We start from the raw sequence: 21,401 nt of genomic DNA, 5'->3' as shown, positions 1-21,401 counted from the left end.
GAAGAAAGAGAAGTGAGAGAGGAGAGATGTACCCAGGGTGGCAAACGGCAGCTCTGCTCTGGTGCCAAAAAATTCATCACAAGTGATTGTTATTCGAGAGTCAAGCAAATTCCCTAACCATAAACATGCACACATACCCGCTGCACTTTTTATTTGGTTCTTTCATATATTAAAAAAAGGAGGATGACTGCTTTTGGGTTTTAGATTGACTGTCGGGTGGGTTAATTGCTCGTCAGGGTGTGTTAGCAGGTCCACTTTACAAGGGGTTGCGCATGTAGAACACTCACAAGGCCAAATTTTTGATTTTGTTCACAGCAAGGGGTCCTGCGATTTATTTCGCTTCCTCAGATAAATGATGTGCTGCGGGACCCTTTCAATTAGTTTTAAAGCGCATCTGGGACGGCAGAGCGCAGACGCCATGCGTCTCTGAGGTGGAGGCAAAATGAGGCTTCGAGAAGCAGCTGAAATTTAGAAGAGGAGTGCGGGATTGGACTAAACCACATAAAGTGCAGAAAATCCCTTCTAATGGCGCGTAATTGGTTCTGTAATATCATTACAGGCGGATAATGGCCAGTTACAGGGCCCCGCGCTATTAAGGGTTTCCCTGGCGTGCAGCGTTTATGTTATTAAAGGGGGAATATAATGATATTTTAGTTATTAAATGCGCGTAATTAATTTATGCACCACTGAAAATAAAGTTGTTATTATGACCTCGGCGAGGTGCGTGGAGAAAATTGAAATCAAATAACGGTTGATAACTTTATCCCAATATTTGGTCTAGACAACTCTGACAATAGAGCAGGCCTGTGTGTGTGTGTGTGTGTGTGTGTGTGTGTGTGTGTGTGTGTGTGCGCGCGTGCGCGCTTCCTGTCAGCGCCTTCCCTCTCCATCCTCTGATGATTGCTTAAATAACTAAGTGTGTGAGTAAAATTATTCTCTCGTCTACTTTGGTTAGAAACAGTTTAACGAGAAACTTTAACGAGTTTTTCATATCCTGTCCAGGGTCACAAGATCTCTATCCTTATTTACATTTCAGGACCCCGCTCAGCATCTCTCACTGGCTCTCTAATCAGGGACTTCACATTATTACCAATTCTGATTTATGAAACATGATACATTAATGATACATGAAACATTTGACAATTCACTTAAATTCCTTTAATATTATTGGAAATATGTTAATTAACTTCAAACTGTTAAAATGGCTCCAAAGTTTTAATGTTTCACTCTGAACTGTATTACCAGGAAAATCAAATACTTTTTTTTTATAATTGATTTGAGCTAATTTTTTCATCATCCTTTACTCTCTAGACTGCAAATGAAAGAACAGAAAAAAAAACCTTCAGAGGTGAATTCATACAGGACAGCACCAAGAGTTTTTTTTATTTCTTTTAAATCATGGCAGCTGAATAACTCTTCAGCTTGTCTGATTCAACACAAATAACTGGAGGTAGGTCATTAAAACACAACTCTGTAAACAATGCCAAACCGTCGTCATATTTGTACGTACAATTCAAGAAATGTCAGTCATTACAAAATCCACTAAAACGTGTGGCGACAAGGTCATGTTTACAAAATGATACACTTCATCCCTTCTTTTTTTTTTATAAAAGCATTTTACTCAGCCTTCTCCAGTGAGCTTATAAGTCGACACAATTGGAAAACAACAACACGTATATGTCAGTCAATCGTTAACAGTAAATATAAATCAAGTGAATTCAAGTGTAACAGGATGCAGACAACACATAGAAGAGCTGACAAAATGCTTGAAGGAGAACAAACAGGAACAAACATGGAAGCAGAAAAAAAAAAGATTGAAACAGACTTTTTCTATAAGACTGAGTAACCTGAAAAACGGACAATTCTTTGAGTTGGCATTGCACTGCAGCATGGCTTTCCTTTAGCATTAACAGATATTTGTTAAATTGGTTGAAGTGAAATGACAGTATCTGTTTGGATGTAAAGTGACTGATGTATTTTTGTCAAACAGACAGTTACAAAAAAACATGTAAAAACTTAATAATTGTTTGCCTGAGCACTACAGTCTAATGGAATACAAGTCCTCAGATATGCGTCACAGTTCAGTTGTTCCTCCTCTTTTGTCTGCGCTTCTCTCAGCGGAAGCCCTCCTTCAGTCTCCAGATCCCCTCCTGACCAGAAGTCCTGTGGAAGTCACAAATGCTCCTGAGCAGCTCTCTGAATACCGGCGCCTGACTCTGGGTCAGCCTCGGCTTGAAATACTCCAGCACTTCCTTAGTTGTGGCCTCTCCGTCCACAGTCGCCTGGAAGGCTACAAAGTTACGCAGATCCACCAGCAGCTCGTCGTGCTCTGTGGGCGGAGCCGGGGAGCTCGGCCCTGCAGCTCCAGAGGCGGTCTCCTCCTCTTCTCCCGCTTCGTCTCTTTGGCTGGAGGGCAGGCTGACGTGGTTACGGACTCGCATCTTGGCCAGCAGGGAGGAGGAGGAGAGCGGGGCGGAGTTTGGTTCGCTCTCTGCCGCCTCCCCGCTGAAAAGAGCTGCTGATCCTGGCTTCTTTGAAACAGACTTCTTTATAATAGCAGCATCCTAAAGAAAGGAGCACATTAAATACCACACCAGGTAACAAATAGAAATATCTGACTTAACTATACTGGATAATAACACTTGTGTTACCTTGCATTTGCTTGATGTAGAGACGGATTTGACTGAATTATCAACCAGGAGAGAATTCTTCTTTTGTCCAAAACGTTTCCTGACAAAGAAAACAAAGAAAAACTGAGATGTGTTTGTTTTAAAAAATAGATTAGTGATGCTTTAAACAACCCCAGTGTGTGAGTGTTTACCTTGCAGGTGGAGGAGGGGGTCTGTTGAACGGCAGCCTGCACTTCTGGCGAGAAACCTTCAGTGCTCTCATGGCGTCTTTGGCCACCCTGTTAGCTTCGGCCTCCACCAGGACGTAGTCAGGGTTGGAGGACTCTATGATGGCGTCATGTTGCATCACACTGTGGATACCTGAAGACAACAATAAACACAAGACCTTACTGATAGGGCTGGGAATCTTTGGGTGTCTCACGGTTCGATTTCGATTCTTGGGGTCATGATTTGATTCAAAATGATTCTGTATTCATGCATCCATGGATTCAAAGTCTATTTATGAATGAGTACAAACTTCAGGATCTACTCCAGTCATCTGACTGTCTGAATTTCTTGCTGCTCCATTTGGCATCACACTGAGTTAAAGAGCTAGCCTTAGCACTTAGCAGGAAGTGACTGATTAGCCCAAAAAATAATTTAAAAAATATTATTGTTTTTTTTTTTTAAATAAAAAAAATCAAAATCAACTTTTGGAAGTTATTAAAAGATTTCAAATCTTAGAAGAGAAGAATCTTGATTTTTACATAAATCGACTTTTTCCCACCTCTACTTCTTGAAACATGAAACTTGACAACTGAAATTTGTCTGATAGGATTTGCACTTAGGTTGTCCATGTTTTTTTATTTTTTTAATTTCTTTTGAAGTTTTTTTTGGGTCTTTTTGCTTTTATTAGACACGACAGCTGAAGAGAGACAGTAAATATTCAAAGGCGAGAGTAGGGGATGACGCGCATCAAAGGGCCGAGGTCGGACTCGAACCCACAACCACTGGGACGAGGACTATAGCCTCTGTGCATGGGGCGAGCGACATAAACGCTAGACCATTGGCACTCCCAGGTTGTCGTCTTTTTTTTACTTAAATAATTTTGACGTTAAAGAACAATATTTTCATGACTGATAGTATCAGAAAGATACTTTAATTTAAAAAAAATCTCATATGATTAAGTCAGACTTAACCAAAGGGAGAGAGAGAGAGCAATGTCTAAAATGCACAAGTACGTTGGCAAAACATTATTGGTAGTTACAAATTTTAAATTAAACCATCTCAGGTGCTTAGGACTTGGAATTGATATTTTTTAATTTTTACTTGTATCATTTCAAAGTTTTAAATTCTGATTGTAATGTTGTAGTTTGAAAGGTTGAATCATAACAGAAATACACAATCTGGACAGCAACAGGCACAAACCAATGGTAATCTAACTCATGACTTTAGCCAGGTCATTAGGTCATGTTCTGATAAACACATACCCACCCACCCTTTCCTGGTAATAGACCAGTTGTCCAGCCAAGAAACTTCCAGGAAATGGTCTTTATATAGCACACATGTTTCATATAGCATATAGCACACAACCCTAGTTTGTAAAAAAAAAAAAAAAACGTACCAGATTTCCTGAAGAGCTTAGCCAAGACGTAATCGTCTGATTTCTTCGGGTTGTCTGCCTCGTTCTCTTCACCGACCTCTTTATTAAAGTTCCTTTTCTTTACCAAGTGAGAGATGCGGTGGCCTTCAAAGCGAGCATCCTTGGAGTGTTTTCTCTTCTTATGTTTGCGTTTGTCTGAGCCAGAGGAGTCGCAGTGCTTCCTCTTCTCCCTGTGTTTCTGCGGGCTGCTTAGAGCAGAGTCTCCGTGTTGTTCAGAGCTCAGCGTGTTGGAGTGTTTGCCGGCGTCACAGTTATTCTGTCCCGTTTGTTGAGCATTTGCTGAAAGATGTGGCTCTACACCCGTACCGCTTTGGGCGTCCATCGTGTCATTTGGTTTACCCTGAGAGATTTGACTGCACGGAGATGTTTTTCCATCTTTTACAGCAGGAATGTTTGCTGAGGAGTGTCTCCTGTCTGAGCCAGCTTCATTCTGGTCTGCTGAGGAGTGTTTAAGCCCGGAGCTGCCGTGTTTCACATTGTGTGAGGACCTCGGCCTCTCGGGTTTCTTGGGTGCTTTGACATCAGAGCCTGTACCTGTATGGGATTTAAAACATAAGCTTACAAAAAAAAACAACTTACATTTTCATACATTCAGAAAATAAAATATTTCTCTGGTACAAGATTTAAAAAAAGGGTCAAATAAAAGCAGCATCCACTGACCTGCAAATATGGCACTGGTCTCTGTTCCCTGAGCTCCATCTGGGTCCGTCAGCGTGAAGAGCTCATAGATGTCGTTAGACTTGAAGAAGCGTCTTTGTTTGGGATCCTTCAGAACCCGATTGGTCAGAAACTGTTTAAAGATTTGCCTGAAATAAAACAGACAGAACACAGAAATAGATTATTGTGCATAATTTGCTGTTTCACCTCAGTTGGCAACCCCGATCGTCTGTCACCACAGAGTAGTTTGGCTGATGGATGAGAAAATTAGTTAAGCGTTCTTCTGTAGGTACCGAAATAGAATCCCTGCAGTTTTTTTTTAAACTTGCCTTTTGAAAGCACATCACAGACCCAAACCAACCAGAGCAACAGTTTAGAAGTCCTAGATTGGCCATTTAATAAAGCCGGAAAGCTTTTCAATTACTGAGAACGGGGATAGTGCGCGTAATAACTCAGCAGTGATGTGAGCAATTAGTCATGTTATTACCAATACTCATGAACACGTGAAGTCCACGGGAAGACAAAGAGGAGGAAGAGACAGAACAAAAGAAAGTGGAACATGATTTAAAACTGTTTTTAATTAGGAAGAATAGCAATGAAGGACAAAATGTAAAATCAGGAGGAGTAAAAAAAAAAAAGACAAAAAAAAAAAGACAAAAAAATCAAACAGACCTGTGATAGATTTTCTCCTCGATGGTCCCGGCGGTCAGAAGTCTGTAGATGGTCACCTGCTGCGTCTGCCCGATCCTCCACGCTCGCTCACGTGCCTACATACAAAACAATACAATCAAATACATTTGAATAAATAACTAGAGAGATTATTAAGAAGCAGGAAATTGTGGTGTTTAACTGTGGAGGCTCAAATGTATAATCTACAAAAATCACATGAACAGACATGTAATGCATGTAGTAAATGTTTTATTTGAATCCTGAGTGTGTGTCTGTCTGACCTGGGTGTCCGTGCTGGGGTTCCAGTCTGGGTCGTAGAGGATGACTCTGTTGGCTCCAGTCAGATTGACTCCCAGACCTCCGACTTTAGTGGTCAACAAGAAGATAAAAATGGATTTGTCCTGTAGGCGTGGAAAAAAATGTCAGTGACAAACTCCACGTCCGAGGTTTTATTCTCTTTCTGATCATCGGCTCAGGTCATTTGAATGTCATGTTAAGGAAAGGAAACAATTTACAACACTCAAATTAAATGTTGTTTTTTTAAAGAGAAGTAGAATCCTTGAAACCGGACTTTCAGAGAAGAAGAAATCCTTTAAAATAAAAATGTAATAAAAATAGATCTACAGTCATCATCTTCCCCAATGAAAGAAAGAGACTACTGTCATTTTTGCACAAATATGTTTGCAATGTTTTGGTTACCAACCGACATGTTGGGAATCAAAAACAGGAAATGACCTGATATCAGGTTCATAGGACTGTGGAATAAAGCAGGTATCCATATTATTTGATTTGACTTTGATCATATTCAAGTTTAAATTCCTGCATCGTGACAACAAGTGGATAAAACTTAAAGTCAAATTACATCCTAAAAGTAGAAATGAAAAAGCTCAGACGGTTTGATCACTATGTTGCCTTAATTCTAAATTTGCACTTTTTTAAGTACAGACTGATATTCCACTTATTGTATTTCAATAAAAGACACTTGAGTTACATCCAGTTTGAACAACAGATTGTCATCAATTAGTGTTTCCACCTCGGGGTGTGCAGGTCTCCACTGAAGCCTTCTGTCCCTCAGGACGGGATTTTCCAGGGAAACACTCAGAGCCATTAGGGAGGCCTAATCCTTACCTCGTTGTAGCGAGCGATGAGGGGCTGTCGGGTAGCTATAGGGGTGGTGCCGTCCATTTTCAGGTACGTGTAGCTATTCTCCCTCACAAAAACCTCCAAGATTTCCAACATCTGGAGAGGAGGAAACAATAAACGGCAGCCAGTGAGAAAGAAGAGGAAGACCGGGAGAGAAACAGAAACAGAGAGAGGAAAGGAGAGGCTGACGTTTGGATTATCTCTAAAAGGATTAGAGCAGATTAATATTACATGGACAGAGATACCGACAGGGAGGGTCTCAGGTTCCCTCTGAGGTATAATCTCATTGGTATTGACTGCAACAGCTGGGGCCTCCCTCTCAAAAGCATACACACTCTCTCCCCTTGTTGCTCTCATACACACATTTAGGGAGCAGAGGGATTGTAGGCACACAACAACAACAAATGCAGACACATACAAGTGGTCATGACGATTAATTAGAAAAGTTATCGGACAGCCGGAGCCGCCTGTTCCTCACCTGTCTGGACTGAGTGAAGAGCAGGACTCTGTGGCCCTGTTTGAACCAGAGACGCAGCAGTGACTCCACCACCATCAGCTTCCCCGAGCGTTTCCAGTAGCCGAAGTGTTCCTCCTCGGTCAGCTGGTCCTCCGGGATTCCCCTCAACATGCGGGGTCCCCCAGAGAAAAGGTCCGGGTGGTTACAGATCTTTCTCAGCGCTATCAAACCGGAGAATACCTAAACAGCACCAAACAGGGAAAAGAAACAAAGGTTCTTTAAAAAAAAATAAAAATAAGTGAGATAAACTTTTCTTTTTTTGTCCATTGAGGCAGCTCCGAAATAAAAATATCATCCTGCATTCTTTTAACTCTTATCCTCCTTTCACTGAGAAACCCTGTTAGACATAAAAAAAAAAGAACTATAAAGAACTCGTCTTTCTCCAGCTGATGGTCTTGTTTGCTGTTGTGGATCATATCGAGGCATCAGAGTCGCTTTCATAACCGTCTGAAAACTCCTCTCTGTATGTTTGAATGAACAGGAAGCTGCTTTCAAAAGCAAGAAATGATTACCGGTGACAACAGTAGTATAAAGTTTGTATATTTTGCTTCATTATTTTACCTTTAAACAAATAAAACACATTTACTTTAGTCTACAGGAATGAGTTACATAATTTATTTACAGACAATAAAGGCTGTGTTTCTTGATGAAGGCCCAACGGCCACTGCATTAGTAATGGTGGTTAATGGACTGAGAGTGACCACTGCATATGTCTATAAGAGTGTGTGTGTGTGTGTGTGTGTGTGTGTGTGTGTGTGTGTGTGTGTGTGTGTGTGTGTGTGCAATCTGCTGTGGTCACCCCTGGCTCTCCAACCACGTCCATTTGGTCAGTGGTGATAAATGGTGGAGTCTCTCTCTCCTGGGTCTGGCTAATGTGAGAAGAACAACTGCACAGCTTCCTTAAAGACAGCACCTGAAGTCAAGCTGTAAGGCGTTTTTTAAAAAATGTACATGGGGAAGAAAAAGAAATGTAATTCCACTGATGCTACTTCCAAGGTGTTGTTCTGTAAGCGTACAAGAGTGCTTAAAAAACACACACAAAAGGCCTGAGAGCAGAGAAGTGAACTGCTATTCATCAATTAAGAGGTTAAATAATGAATAAGGAAAGTCTTGTTCCTGGAAGTCTTCTCCTTGATGGAGAGTTTTTTTTTTTTTTTTTGCTCTCCACGTCTTTGTAACGCAGCGTGTGTCAACGCAAAGAGAAGAAATGGAAGAGCAATAAATCAAACAATCAGTTTTCTTAACTATGAAATAAAGGCTTACCATCATGTCCCCGTTTAGGATCTGGTAGACCTCTTTGGAATCCAGGAAAGTCTGATACACCTGCCTCTGATCCTCTGTTAATCTGCAAAACAGAACCTGCACACACACACACACACACAGGGCGGTGTAAGAGAGTGTGTAATGAGCAGGGAACATCCACTTTAAAGCCCTTTGATGAAGTGCAGAGTGTGAGGAGAGAAATTAGAGGGAAAGCGGTGTGTTTTTTGGAGCCACTGCTGTCCTGAGGGATTCACTTAATGAGCTGAAGTGGACTGAGGAGTCAACCAGCGTCAGCCGCGAGGACAGACCAGGGACCGGCCACCTTAATGAATACCTGCTCCTTTTACTTTACCGGGACTTTATTAGCTGGCTTCACCTGACAAAGGGCCGAGCACATTCATCAAATAGTCCTTAGACGTGGCACATGCAGTCACATACAATCAGATAAACACCTCCCCAGTTAAGAGAGAGAGAGAGAGCGGTGGGTCAATACGTGGACACGACAGGGTCAAAATGTTGCCGAGAGTGATGAATACCTGCTCGTTTTTGTCAGGTAAGGAGAGGTTGGCCTTGACGTCTGCTTTCATTCTCCGGAGCAGGTAAGGATTTATGGTGTCCCTCAGCACGCTCGCGCACTTAAACGCAGTCTGGACCTTAAAAAAAACCAAACAAACAAACAAACAAACAAAAGTTAAACAAACAACATTCAAGACAGCATGTCACCAACAACTGGTTAGAAAGTTAGATGACATGACAGCTCCCAGAAGGGAAGCCAAAACCTTTAGAGCTCCCCCTAGTGACCGGCTGCGGTATGAGTCACAAGCTCCACCTCCTCCATGTTAACATGTTAACATTCAAAAACACGCTGATCTATATCCAACTGGTCATTTTTCTCATGGGTTTATTTTTGATTAGTTATTTGACGCTAAAAAAAAATAGTATACAGGACTCACTCCACTGTCAGTAACTTCGAGTGTCTGCTTCAGACTGACACCAAATCTGTTCTGCCGTGTAAAAAAAACAGCTAAGACCTGAGGGATCTTTGGTGTTTTATCCGACAGTTAAATGTGTGTTTTGGTTAGGGGGGAAAGGGGCAGAACATCAATACCAGAGCTCCACCAGCTCGTTCTTGCTGCGACTCTCACTTCCTGTTTTGTTGGGTATTTTAGCTTTTTTTTTTTTTTTGTACAAGCAGGAGGAGGTGGAGATTTGCCTTTTTCCGTCATTTCATACAGCCAATGACTCGCACCTCTCAGTGTGGCTGTTTCCTGAGGCATGATTCTCCCCTCTTACGCCTCCTCTCATCACCTCCCTCTTGTTGCTGTCCCTCTCAGAAGTACAAGCCATTAAACATTGATCAGAGTGCTGTTGGTCTCGGGGGGGACAAAGCCCTCCTCTTTCATCAGTACAACAAGCTGGCCATTGGACACCGAGAAGAAGATACAGGGAAACGTCCACTCCCACCCTGCTGCAAATGTCCTGCTACACCTCATCCAGACTCAGTGCTAAAGGCCAGTTAGCCCTTTAAACATTAACTCACCGGGGGTCCACAGGGGGATCAAAGACACACTCTTGCGGTGCCGGAGGGGGCAATAACGTGTTGGGATTTAGGGCTCAAAAGAGGTCAAGAGTGGAAAAGGCAGAAGAAGAGGAGGAGGAGGAGGAGGAGGACGGCAGATGATCCGGTGATCTCTGCACAAGCTGCTGAGTGGATTCACGCGGGGGTTAGTAATGGATCCCACAGTAATAAGCTCATCCAGCCCCACCCAACTTGCATACATTTTTTTTTTTTACGTAAATCTGGTTGTACGTACATGAACATCCGTCGAGGACCCGCTTTGCTGCTCTGACAATTTCGAGAAGAGGATAAGGCAGCAGAGCTTAGCCCTCTCTGACCATTTAATAACATTAATAATTAGTAAAGGTTTTTATTATCGACAGCGGAAGAAGCATCAATAGCCGGCTTAAATAATTAAATCCATACAGTCAGTGGATTATTAACGACTGAACACTAATGACAAAGGGCTACAATTTAGCTCACTGACTCTCCACTTTAGCCTCTCCCTCTCTCTCGTTCCCCCTCTCTCTCTCACTCTCTCTCTCCCGCTCTCTCACACACAGGGGATGTACTGAAGTTCCTTTGCATGGTCCTACATTATCCTGCTCTGCACTTAATGGCCATCTTGCTTCAATCGCTCTCCTCTTGACTTGCTTCCATGTGGTTCTACAAAATTGTGCGATTTAGCGTGTGTGATTTTACATTTTGTCCTTCATTGCTATTCGTTATAAGATTACTGATAGGGTTGCTGCGAAAAAGGAATTCTATTTGACGAAAGTTTGCCGTGTCCTGCCACAACTGAAACGACTCTCCAATAGGGAGCTTGCTTTAATCCGCTGTGGGACCGTGTCTTTAAGACAGCCTGCCCGAGGATTAGAGAAACTTCCCCTTTGTGGATACTTTTACAGAGAAGTCTTCAAACTATCAGGATGATAATAATATGAATATCAGGATTTTACTTAGGGTGGCTCCTCTACGACTGCCTACGTTTATCAGTCATTGTGACTCTTAATTAACTGTTTTAATGTGTGTGTGCGTCTATTTAAAAAAAACAACATTTTATGGACTTTGATTTACTTTGAATTTGTCGCATTAGAATTGTTGTACCGGTAATTGATTATATTTAAATTTTTGTCTTTTCTGTGTTGATCTTGTTTAGTGAAGCACTTTGGGCTACATGTTCGTAGGAAAAATTATTTATTTATAAATAAATATGAGTTAATAAATAACTCATTACCCATTTTATTTGAAGGTACCGGTAAATGTTTTACTCTAATAACGTTACCACTTTAAAAAAGGTTAAAATCAAATATAGACGGTAAAGCTCTATGACATCCTAATGGTCTGTCTTTACACCTGATTTCAGCTTCTTCAAATGTGTGAACCGTCCCAATTGAGGTGTCATCCTTTTTGAAGTTTGTTCTTATTAAACACTTGAAGCTCAAAGACAAGAAGAACTTCAGCAGCAGAATCTAAAAATAGATCTTTTTATCATTAATTTCTTCTGGTAATTTTTTTTGTGATGAGAGGACAGATGAAGAGAGAAACCAGGTGTGAAAAAAATGGGGCGACATGCAGCACAGGGTGGGCATGAAACCCGGGCCGCTGTTATAATGACTTTATCAGTTGAGCCACGCAGACACATCCTCATTGCACATTTGTGTGTGTGTGTGTGTGTGTGTGTGTGTGTGTTTTAGTACCTGTACAGGTGAGGCGTTGCTGTATCCTCCCATGGTGATCGGCACAGAGAACTGCTCCATGAAGACGGGTAACGCCCCCAGTTTACCGGGGAAGACAAAGTCAAACAGAGACCACAGCTCCTTCAAATTGTTTTGCATGGGAGAGCCTGACAGGATGAACCTGTGCGGAGTCCGAAACTACAGAGAGGAAGGAGAAAGTAGATATTACATTACTGAAGATCAAGCGTGTGCTGCTGAAGGAAGAATTAAGACGACTCAGAGAAAATTAAAAGGCATGGATTCATTTTTCAACTCAAGTTTAAATGTAGTCATAAGCAAAAAAAAAAAAAATCAAAATCAAAATACAGCACTATTTTACGATTTCTTTGTTTAAATATGCATGTTTCTGAATGTTTCTGAAACGTTACCTGTTTGCAGGCGGTGGTGACTCCAGCATTGGGATTCCTGATCTTATGGCCCTCATCGAGAATAATGTAGTGCCAATCGTAGCGCTGCAAGCTCTCTTGCATATTCCTCACAGCTGAATATGAAGTTATCAGGATACCATGACATGCAGCTATTTCTGGTATAAGCTTTTCCTGCATCAGAGAAGAAAGAAGAAGGAAAAAAAAAAACAGGTTGTCATCATTGCAATTTCTAACCATGTCTGGAAGCTTGAGTGTGGAAGTAGGGCATCTACTTTAATGTGGTTTGAGGGGAGAGGGGAAGAGGGGAGAAGGTTAGGAGATAATGCTGCATAAACAGACCTCTAGTGCCCCCTAGAGGAAAACGGGGCCCAGTAGAAAACTTTCCAACTGAATTATGAATATGAAAATTGAACACACAACAAGAAACAATTACCTTGTTGCTGGTGAATGAGCCGGTTTCATGTAGAACGGCGACTCTGAAAGGAGGCCACCAGGTGTGGAACTCTTTTACCCACTGGTGCATGACCGTAGCGGGGCACACGATGACCGTCGGACCCAGACCAACATACCTTAAAGCAAACACACAGTATAGAATATTTAATGTCCAAGCGGCCTTTGAGATGGGCAACGGGGGAGCTGGGGTTCATAAAACTTCAGATAACCTCAGCAAATTTTACAGCAAAATTACAGTCATCATTTCTATACCAAGGTACAGGAATGAGTTTTTCCCAAAACATGAAAAGGAAAATGTGTTGAGCTTGCATGCAGAATTTTTGATGCATTCAGGCACAAGAGAAACATAGGAAACCAAGAGTTCAGGTATAATAATACAGCAGAATGATCTTACTATAAAGCCCACCTCCAGTGCTACAATCTCTCTCTGCCCCTAGCATATGAATCAAACAAGGTGTACGAACTCTTGCTATGTGAAGATTTACAAGAGCTTTATCAAACACACACACACACACACACACACACACACACACAGACACAGACACACACACACAATGACACACTAATGGGCTGGTATGAACCCCTGCCCGGTGGAAGCTATTGATACTTGGCCATAATTGAGTTTAAAAGCAATCAATTTGTGGGCGTCCATAGCAGACAGAGTATTGACCAGCAGGGAAGCTCCGCCCCCTCAATGCACGAGTGTCGTTTGTGCAGTAAAAACCGGATTATCAACACCACAGTGGCATGTTTACCCTGGTTGATTTGTTGCCCTTCCCCTGCTCCACCCACCTCCCACACACACACTTCATGAGTCCAAAATTCATTTTAAGGGCATGTAAAGACACTCTACTCTAACAGACACTCTCCATCTCCCTCTCTCTCTCTCTCTCACACACACACACACACACACACACACAAACACACACACCACACAAACAGAGTGTCAGTGTTTTCTCTGATGTCTGCAGTAAGAAAGTGAAGAGTCGGATAATTGAAACATGTTTAATAATTCAGATGAACACTCTCAAGCAGAAATCCCCCTAATCAAATATTCATACCATACAGACACACAGTCTCTGGCCACAGTTTGTTTGTGTGTGTATGTGTGTGTGTTCGGTGTGTGTGTGTGTGTGTGTTCGGTGTGTGTGTACCTGTAGTTGGACCCTCTAGTCCTCAGTTTGCTGTAGCTCAGTCCAGCGAGAAAGCAGATGACCTGGATGGTTTTACCCAGCCCCATCTCGTCTCCCAGGATGCCGCCCGCCTGCTGACAGTGGAGTTCCCACATCCAGCGCACACCTGTCTGCTGGTACCTGACAGCGTGACACACATACGGGTATAGTAAACATGTGAGTACGAACGCAATTATCAACAATGCACAGAAAAGAAAGACGTGTCTGGTGACGAAATTGTATCTGAGCAGAGATCTGATTTAGTAAGAGTAAGAGCAAAAAACCAAACCCAGAGCAGCTCGAGGAATCATGTGGAAAGAACATTTTCACGAGGACAATGGGTTTGTAATTAAAAAAATGATGCACAAATCTAATAGTTTGTGCTAAACTATGGAAAACAATCGTAGTCAAATACAGTAACAAAAGTTGAATCAGACACTAGCTCAGTCAGATGTTAACTATGCAAACCTTTATTTATGAAATACGATCAATTCAATTCAAATTGACTTTACCCACTTTACTCCTAAAAGTGTTTTAAGACAACAGGCTGTCAAAATGAGTTACTAAAGAATACTGACCTATAGTAGCAGTTACATCATCCAGTTTATGGTGTTTATCCACTAATCATTGATCAATCATGACAGTTTCAAGACAAAGGTTGGTATTAGACGTGGGTGTGTCACAGAACAAGACACACAAAGTTCACACCGTTACATGCACTCATGTTTTAACAGCTGTTAGAAAATGGCATCACTACCTTATTTTACATTTGAACTATTTGGGAAAACTGAAACTTACTTGAAAAGTTTTTTCCACAGGAAACCTGGCACTTTGAAGCCTTCGTCGAACTCTTCGTCGCTGTCATCGGAGAGCTCCTCCCCTCTTTCTCTCTTCGTCTCCCTATCTATGAGACGCTGTCGCTTCCATCTCCTGCACAGATGACAAGCGCACACTAGTGAAGCCCGAGCACATCTGGTGGCAACAACAGTCTCTCAGTTCAGACTTTAGTGACTCACTGAGGAAGAAGTGAGAGAGGCCGGCCTCATCATTGAAAGGTGAAAACATTGTCAAGCAGAGCCCAGAGTTATATGACTAGTGAACTTGTGACCTGTTCAGGGTGTATCCCCCAGATAGTTTGGGACAGACCGAGCTAAACGCATCCTTAAACGGGGTAAGCAGGCGTGAAGAACGGATGGACAGATGTAACGTTTTCTCATCTCGTCAGTGACTTGTTTTTAAGACTCGCCTACACAGGTGAACGGATAGAAAACGTTGGAATTGTGGGTATTTCCCCCGAGCGGTGGAACATCTTGCGCAAAAAGGGAAATGTAAAGAGAAGAGTTTTAATGGTGCAGGAGAGAGGGCAGTTAGAGGCACAGTCGTCGCGCAGCAAATGAAGATTGATACAGACAATTAGTAGTGCGAGTTCCCCAGAAAGGTGTGAGGTGGAGGGGATAAGAATCCATCTTCATTTGGGCCTGGTCCTGTCACCCTGCCATGAAACTGGTCCTTTAGCTGGGCCTGCGAGACCACACTCTCTAATTAAGTCAAGACTAAGCATTGGTTCAGTTAATTACACTTTTCTGCCCCGGCCCCACCCCCCCACCTTACTACAAATACAGCCTGCTCTAATAATATCATTCCTCATATAAGCTAGCCTCACCATCCATGCCGTGTCTATGCTGTTGAATTGACATTCAATCACTGCAGTGGAGAAAAAGGACACATGCCAACACAATTTATTTGGCAGCTATAAATATGAAATCTCATTAGGGCTGCTCTTCCATTAATTTGAGCATTAGAGTGAGTGAGTGAGTGAGTGAGTGTATAAAACCATGTGCAGGAGGATAATTAGGCCAGTGTGAGAGCAGAGAGAAGAAGAGCAGGGAGTGAATTTGCTTAGTCAAGAAACAGCTGCCAATCTCATCTGGGATTAACTCTCCTTCTGCACTACGGAGCCAGCAGAAACAAACTGCTTTTCTCCTTAACTAAAGGGAATAACAATGGCACATTTGCACCGCTGCCATTGCAAATGTGATGCAAAGTGAAAGAGTCAATGTGGTGTTTGTTGAGCTCGTCATAAACAGGCCCGGATGTATATGTTCCCTTTAGAAGAAGAAAACTTTTTTGCACCTCTACATCACAAGCGCAACTTTGAGACCCAAATCCATTGCTGACAAACTGATAACACATTACAGACTTTCAGGGGGAAAAATAACAAATATTTAAAAGTTTATAGCAGCAAGTACAAGTCCATACCTTATTCGTTGTCTGTAGTACTCCACATCTCCATCATCTTTGCATTTCTTGTTGTTTTTACTCTTCCCATCCTCCTTTTCTTCCTCACTCTCAGGGCAGTATTCTTCCTCACTCTCTTCTTTCTTCTTTACTTTCTTCCTGCCTTTGCGTTCAGTTTTCCTCTTGTATGGTTTCAACTCGTACTCTTCGTCATCATCCTCCCCAAAGCCCTCCTCCATGGCGTCTCTCTCCTCTCGGTCGGGATCTATGTATTCATCACTGGGCAGGTACTCGGACCCCTCGCTGTCAGTCTCCTCTCCCTCGACGCGACGCTTCCTCTTCGGTTTAGGGAGCTGTGGCTCAACCTTAGGCCGAGCTTTGGGATGGGCCTTCAGAGCAGTTATCTGAAGCTTTTGAATGCGCTTTCTCATTTTTTTATCCTTAGAAGAGGAGACACCGGTGGCTGTTTTGGTTTTGCCCCTGTGATCCTCATCAGGGCTGAGTCCTGAGCTCTTCCTTCTCTTCTTTAAAACAGGAACTTTCTTCCTCTCGGTGGCCATCTTGGCCTGGTCCGTCAAGTACTGGTCAAAGGCCGAGTTCTCCGCAAGCATCACTTTTCGAGGCTCCTTTTTAACTTCCTTCTGCGGGATACGCGTGCCAAAAGGAGTCATGTGACCTTTTCGGATAAGCTCCTCCCATTCGGTTTCTTGAACGGGCATGAGCATGCTGCCCAGTGTAGACGGGCCGGCTTCTGGTGAAACACAAACACACACACACACACACACACACACACACACACACACACACACACACACACACATCAGACAGAGGTACAATAGGGAGTGTTCTGGCCATAATGATCACTAAGGTGCAATGTTCTGATTAACAGGCTGTCGCTTTTCTCTGCATGCTTATGGAGATTAAATTGCTTTTGTGCAAGCATGTTTTATTTTATTTTTTATTATCCTGTTCTGGAAGAGGATGCATTGAACACGTATGTCATGCTGCAATAATTCACATGATACATTTGAAAGAGAAAAAAAGTGTAAGCCTTACAAGAGAACCCGAAATCAGTACATTTAACTCTGTGAAGGTCCGTACTACAGACTTAACACACTGCTCTTTATTAGGTTTTAACTTTGAAATATGTTGTTTTCCTATTCGCTATTTAGCACAACCATCAGTGATGTTTAGATGTTTTTTTTAAATGTATCAGTGCCAAAACATTGCATTCAATATAAGACTAAATCAGCCAAATTTAAAATGACTACTGTTGTGTTGATATACAAAAGTTCTATTGAATGAACACAATAGATTAACTCGTTTGTATGTCAAACACCAAACACACAGGAGCAAACTAATCTGAAGGGCTGCTGAAAACCAGTAAACACTGCTGAGTGTGAACATGGAAACTTTAGAAATAAAACACCAAATGGAACAAAGTTGTCACATGGGAAATATTAGGAGAGAGTTCTACGGTGACACACTTATTACATTTCTCTGATTACAGTAAACATCTCTAAACAACCTTTGACCAATATGTTGTGGGTGTGTCATTTCTTCATACACTGTATGAACATCTTTATATTCCAGAACAAGAGCTATCAATGCAGCGTGAAGTCTTCGTTTAACCACTCAGTATTAAGTCTCTGCTTGAAGTCAACTGTTAATTCGAGGAGTTATGCCACAGATTAGCCGTTTTGGTAACCATGACTACAGAGGGTATTGATGTTTTTCATTGTTTCTTGTTCTGCTTTGTTTAAATGGACGTTTGCAGTGCTGAGGAACGACTGGGGTTTCACGTATTCAAATCAAAAGCTTTTTCCAGGACATTTTCCACCTTATCTCATTCAGTCAGAATCTCCCCATTAACAGGTGGTCCATTATGTTAAAATTATATCAAATGTGTAAATCAAAGATGGCTTACCTTCCTCTTCTTCATCCTCAGCCAAGAGCTCAGCTTCTACTCTTAGGGCGTCTTCTCCTCCCAGAATGGCCTGAAGTCTCTTCTGTTTGGCTCTGACTTTCTTTAGCTGTTTCTCCTGAATGAAGACGTGTTTTCATCATCATCATCGTCAGAGTCACAAGAAATCTTACATTATTGACAAACTGTCATGTCTGTATAACTGACTTTTACCTTATTTTCTTTCTGCCGTTTAACAGATTCAATCTTCCGACTGATATCTTTGCTGGAGGCAGCATAAGGAGAAAGCTGCTCGATGATCTTGTTGATTTGTCTCAGTGACAAAGTTACAGACCTGAAAGACACAGGAGGGCGGTCAGTAAGTTTAATCAGCCACTCCAAAGTTTGCTGTTATTTTGGAACCATTGTGAATATTTGGATAATAAATGCATTAGTAGCTCTTTTCAAACTGCTTTTTTTTTTTTGCAAAAGTGCCGTCACTTAGCTCAGGCGTCATCACATCTTTGTACGTTTATATTTATTCTGCGACAGCGTAATATATTTGTGTCCCAGTCCTATTCCTATTGTGTTTCAGAATTGCATAAGCACTGCACAACATAAACACACAGACAGACATGCACGCATACACAGCGCTGCACTCCCCTGCTGGCTCTGCTGAAACAGTCTTGCCTCTGTTACTACCTCCAAAGACGGTACAGAGGAGGGATCACTTCACCCCCCCCATAACACCTCAATGATATTCAGAATGAAGACGAAACATCACAGGAGCGTAAATATCTCGGCTTGAAACGGCAGTCTGAATAATGCTACTGTAAAAAAACATATATATATATATCTAGGCTAACCTAACCCTTACTTTGTGATAAGTTTACAGTTCCTACTTTTAATAACAGGAAAGAGACCCTTTTGTGTTATTAAAATTAGTCCACACATGCTACTGCACCTATAATATGTAAGAATTTAAACTAAATTTAATGTCCTTTCATTTCAAGGTTATAGAAACAAATCTTAAGTGCAACCACAATTTTCATAAAGCACATTAATAAATTATGTTTTACAATACTTAAATAAGCATAAAACATAAAGACTAATAGGACCACCTATGTCGTCGAATAGAAAAACTCCGATCCCATGTAAGACCTTTTAGATAAGTTTTGTACTTTACCTGACATCATCCAGAACTGACTGATATTCCTTCTCGGCCTCCGCTTTAGCAGCCGCCTGATTAGCCTCGTGGATCGCCTCGTCCACCTGCTGCATGACACCTTGCTCAAGGACATCCTGGTCGTACACAGCCACACCGAGACCCTGGAGTTCATCGGCCCCAGAACTGGCCGACGCTGCTTGGATGCGCTGCCGGTCGATCTGCAGCAAGGCTCCAGACCTCTTACCTGCCACCACATGACAAAACAAAAGTACACAGAAGCATAAGACGGAGAATAGATGATCTTTGTATGAGGTCAGAGCTTTTCATGATGTTGAATTCAACTCTTTTATGGTACAAAACTCACCGCTGTTGCCCTCATCAGGTCCAGTGTTGGCGGGGTAAGCTGCAGAAGCCTCAGAGCCCTGGCTGTTTTCCGGGAAAGAGCAGACTGCCCCATCCTCCTCGGTCCCTCCCGGGGTGTGAGCAGCACTGACGGGGCTGGAGAGAGACGAGGACACCTGGTCCTCTGAACCCTCTACAGGCATGTTGATGCTGCAAACAGTCACTGAGTTAATATGGTGTAAAGACATGCATCATAACTGTGTTACACACTAACAAGTGATCTTAAACACGTGTTTTAATAGCATACAACAGCATTTGAATGCAATATAATTCAGTATATAACAATTATTGACTGTAATTTGTGTTCTCTTTATATGAATACCTACATTTGTTTATGTTGTGACAAGACTTTGCAGATGTTTAATTTAAATGTTTAAGCCTTAAGGGGTTTCTTTTCTCCACCCTGTGCGATTTACATGTATATGTCTTCTTCTGTCTAATTTAATTCTTCTTTCTTCTGCACAAATAAATAAATATTAAAAATAAAAACAAGTGGTTTCTTTCAGATTAAAGGTAATTATCATCTCATTTAATAATTAAAATCATTAAAATGTATTAAAATATCTCTTCTACCAGCATTATCAGCCCATTAAACTTCATATAATATAAACTAGAGTTCTAGTTTTCTTCTATTGTTTACGTGTCTGGGCTAGCTGCTGAGCTAATCGTTAGCCTAACATCATCAGCTGTTTAGGGTTCCAGCATCTTCATCTTTAAATTACCAACATTCATTTAGAAGTAAGCTAACGTTACTGGGTTATCACTTTATTCAGGGTGATATTATGTTAATTTAAACAAGTGTCGAAGCGATAATGAATGATATTACTTACAAAACGTGCGGTTACACAACATCACCGGTCGGGCTTGTGTCAAAACTTCCTTACTTCCGGTGTCAGAGGAGGATCAGAGCAGGGTTGCCAGATTCTGCTGGAGAAACAAGCATGCAAGTATTTCAAATAGAATAGAATAGAATGTCTTTATTGTCATTATACAATTGTACAACGAAATTATTTGGCTTCACCTTTAAAGTGCACACACATACAAGCATCCACAGATAAAAACAACAAAAGAAGAAATAAAAAAATAAAATAAAATAAAATAAATAAATGAAAGGAACTCTCATTCAGGAAAGATGGGCAATGTGGTAGGAGTTATTTACAGGTAGTAGCATAACCGAATATAAATAGATATTGCAGCAATATAAAATAAATATTGCACAGTATGAAATCTAAATTATTATTATAATTATAATTATTATAATTATTAAATAATTAATTGACTCCGGTTCTACAGGGATAATTGTATGCACACACATGCGTATGTATGTGAAAATGGCTCTAGGTAAATTAAAAACATGCAGATGTTCGAAAAGGTAACATAAATATATAAATAAAACATAGGCCTATAGCTCATAAGAGCAAGTCTTAAGGTCAATCAATCAATTTTTATTTGTATAGCGTCAACTCATAACAAGTGTTATCTCGAGACACTTTACAAAAAGCAGTCGGGAATGTGTACAATCAGTACCGGTACATCCGTATTTAGACGTAAAGAGATGCGCTCGGGACAACATAAGCATAATTTATTTCTAACCGTTTCTAAAATAAAGTTTCTTTTGTGTCGTATTGATCCGGTGATAAACAATGAGTGTGTGCTAATCAGCTGACAATCAACCACATAGCCTATCTTAATGTTGCTTAATGTTAGCATATGATTCTGTTGGTGAGATTCACACTGAGTTGTGTTTTTTTGTTGCCATGGTAATATAAAATAAATCAGATTTGCCATAAAATATATAGTTGTTCATGCTCTGAGCTGAAATATCCACAAAAAAATCCACAGATGCTTTTTGTGATGACTTCAATTGTGATAATGATGG

The 21,401-nt window shown here is 41.4% G+C and overlaps 1 protein-coding gene across 1 annotated transcript; it reads right to left on the bottom strand.

The window, feature by feature from the left end:
• Window positions 1–1,135: 1,135 nt before the first annotated feature.
• Window positions 1,136–20,412, bottom strand: ercc6 (excision repair cross-complementation group 6). The gene is made up of 22 exons (XM_061039680.1): window positions 20,353–20,412; window positions 19,485–19,672; window positions 19,139–19,364; window positions 18,187–18,307; window positions 17,977–18,091; window positions 16,071–16,800; window positions 14,610–14,741; window positions 13,794–13,952; window positions 12,620–12,755; window positions 12,187–12,357; window positions 11,780–11,956; window positions 9,058–9,174; window positions 8,522–8,617; window positions 7,220–7,438; window positions 6,727–6,837; window positions 5,880–5,999; window positions 5,602–5,696; window positions 4,933–5,078; window positions 4,234–4,806; window positions 2,822–2,990; window positions 2,652–2,730; window positions 1,136–2,564 (listed from the first exon to the last, which is right to left on the bottom strand). The coding sequence occupies exons 2-22, from the start codon at window positions 19,663–19,665 to the stop codon at window positions 2,115–2,117; spliced, it is 4,323 nt and encodes a 1,440-aa protein (XP_060895663.1). The 5' UTR covers window positions 19,666–19,672; window positions 20,353–20,412; the 3' UTR covers window positions 1,136–2,114.
• Window positions 20,413–21,401: the final 989 nt, after the last annotated feature.

Source organism: Labrus mixtus, chromosome 6, assembly GCF_963584025.1.
Source record: "Labrus mixtus chromosome 6, fLabMix1.1, whole genome shotgun sequence".
Taxonomy (NCBI): domain Eukaryota; kingdom Metazoa; phylum Chordata; class Actinopteri; order Labriformes; family Labridae; genus Labrus; species Labrus mixtus.
Note: the sequence above shows the minus strand (reverse complement) of the source record. Positions and strands in the feature narration are given on the sequence as shown.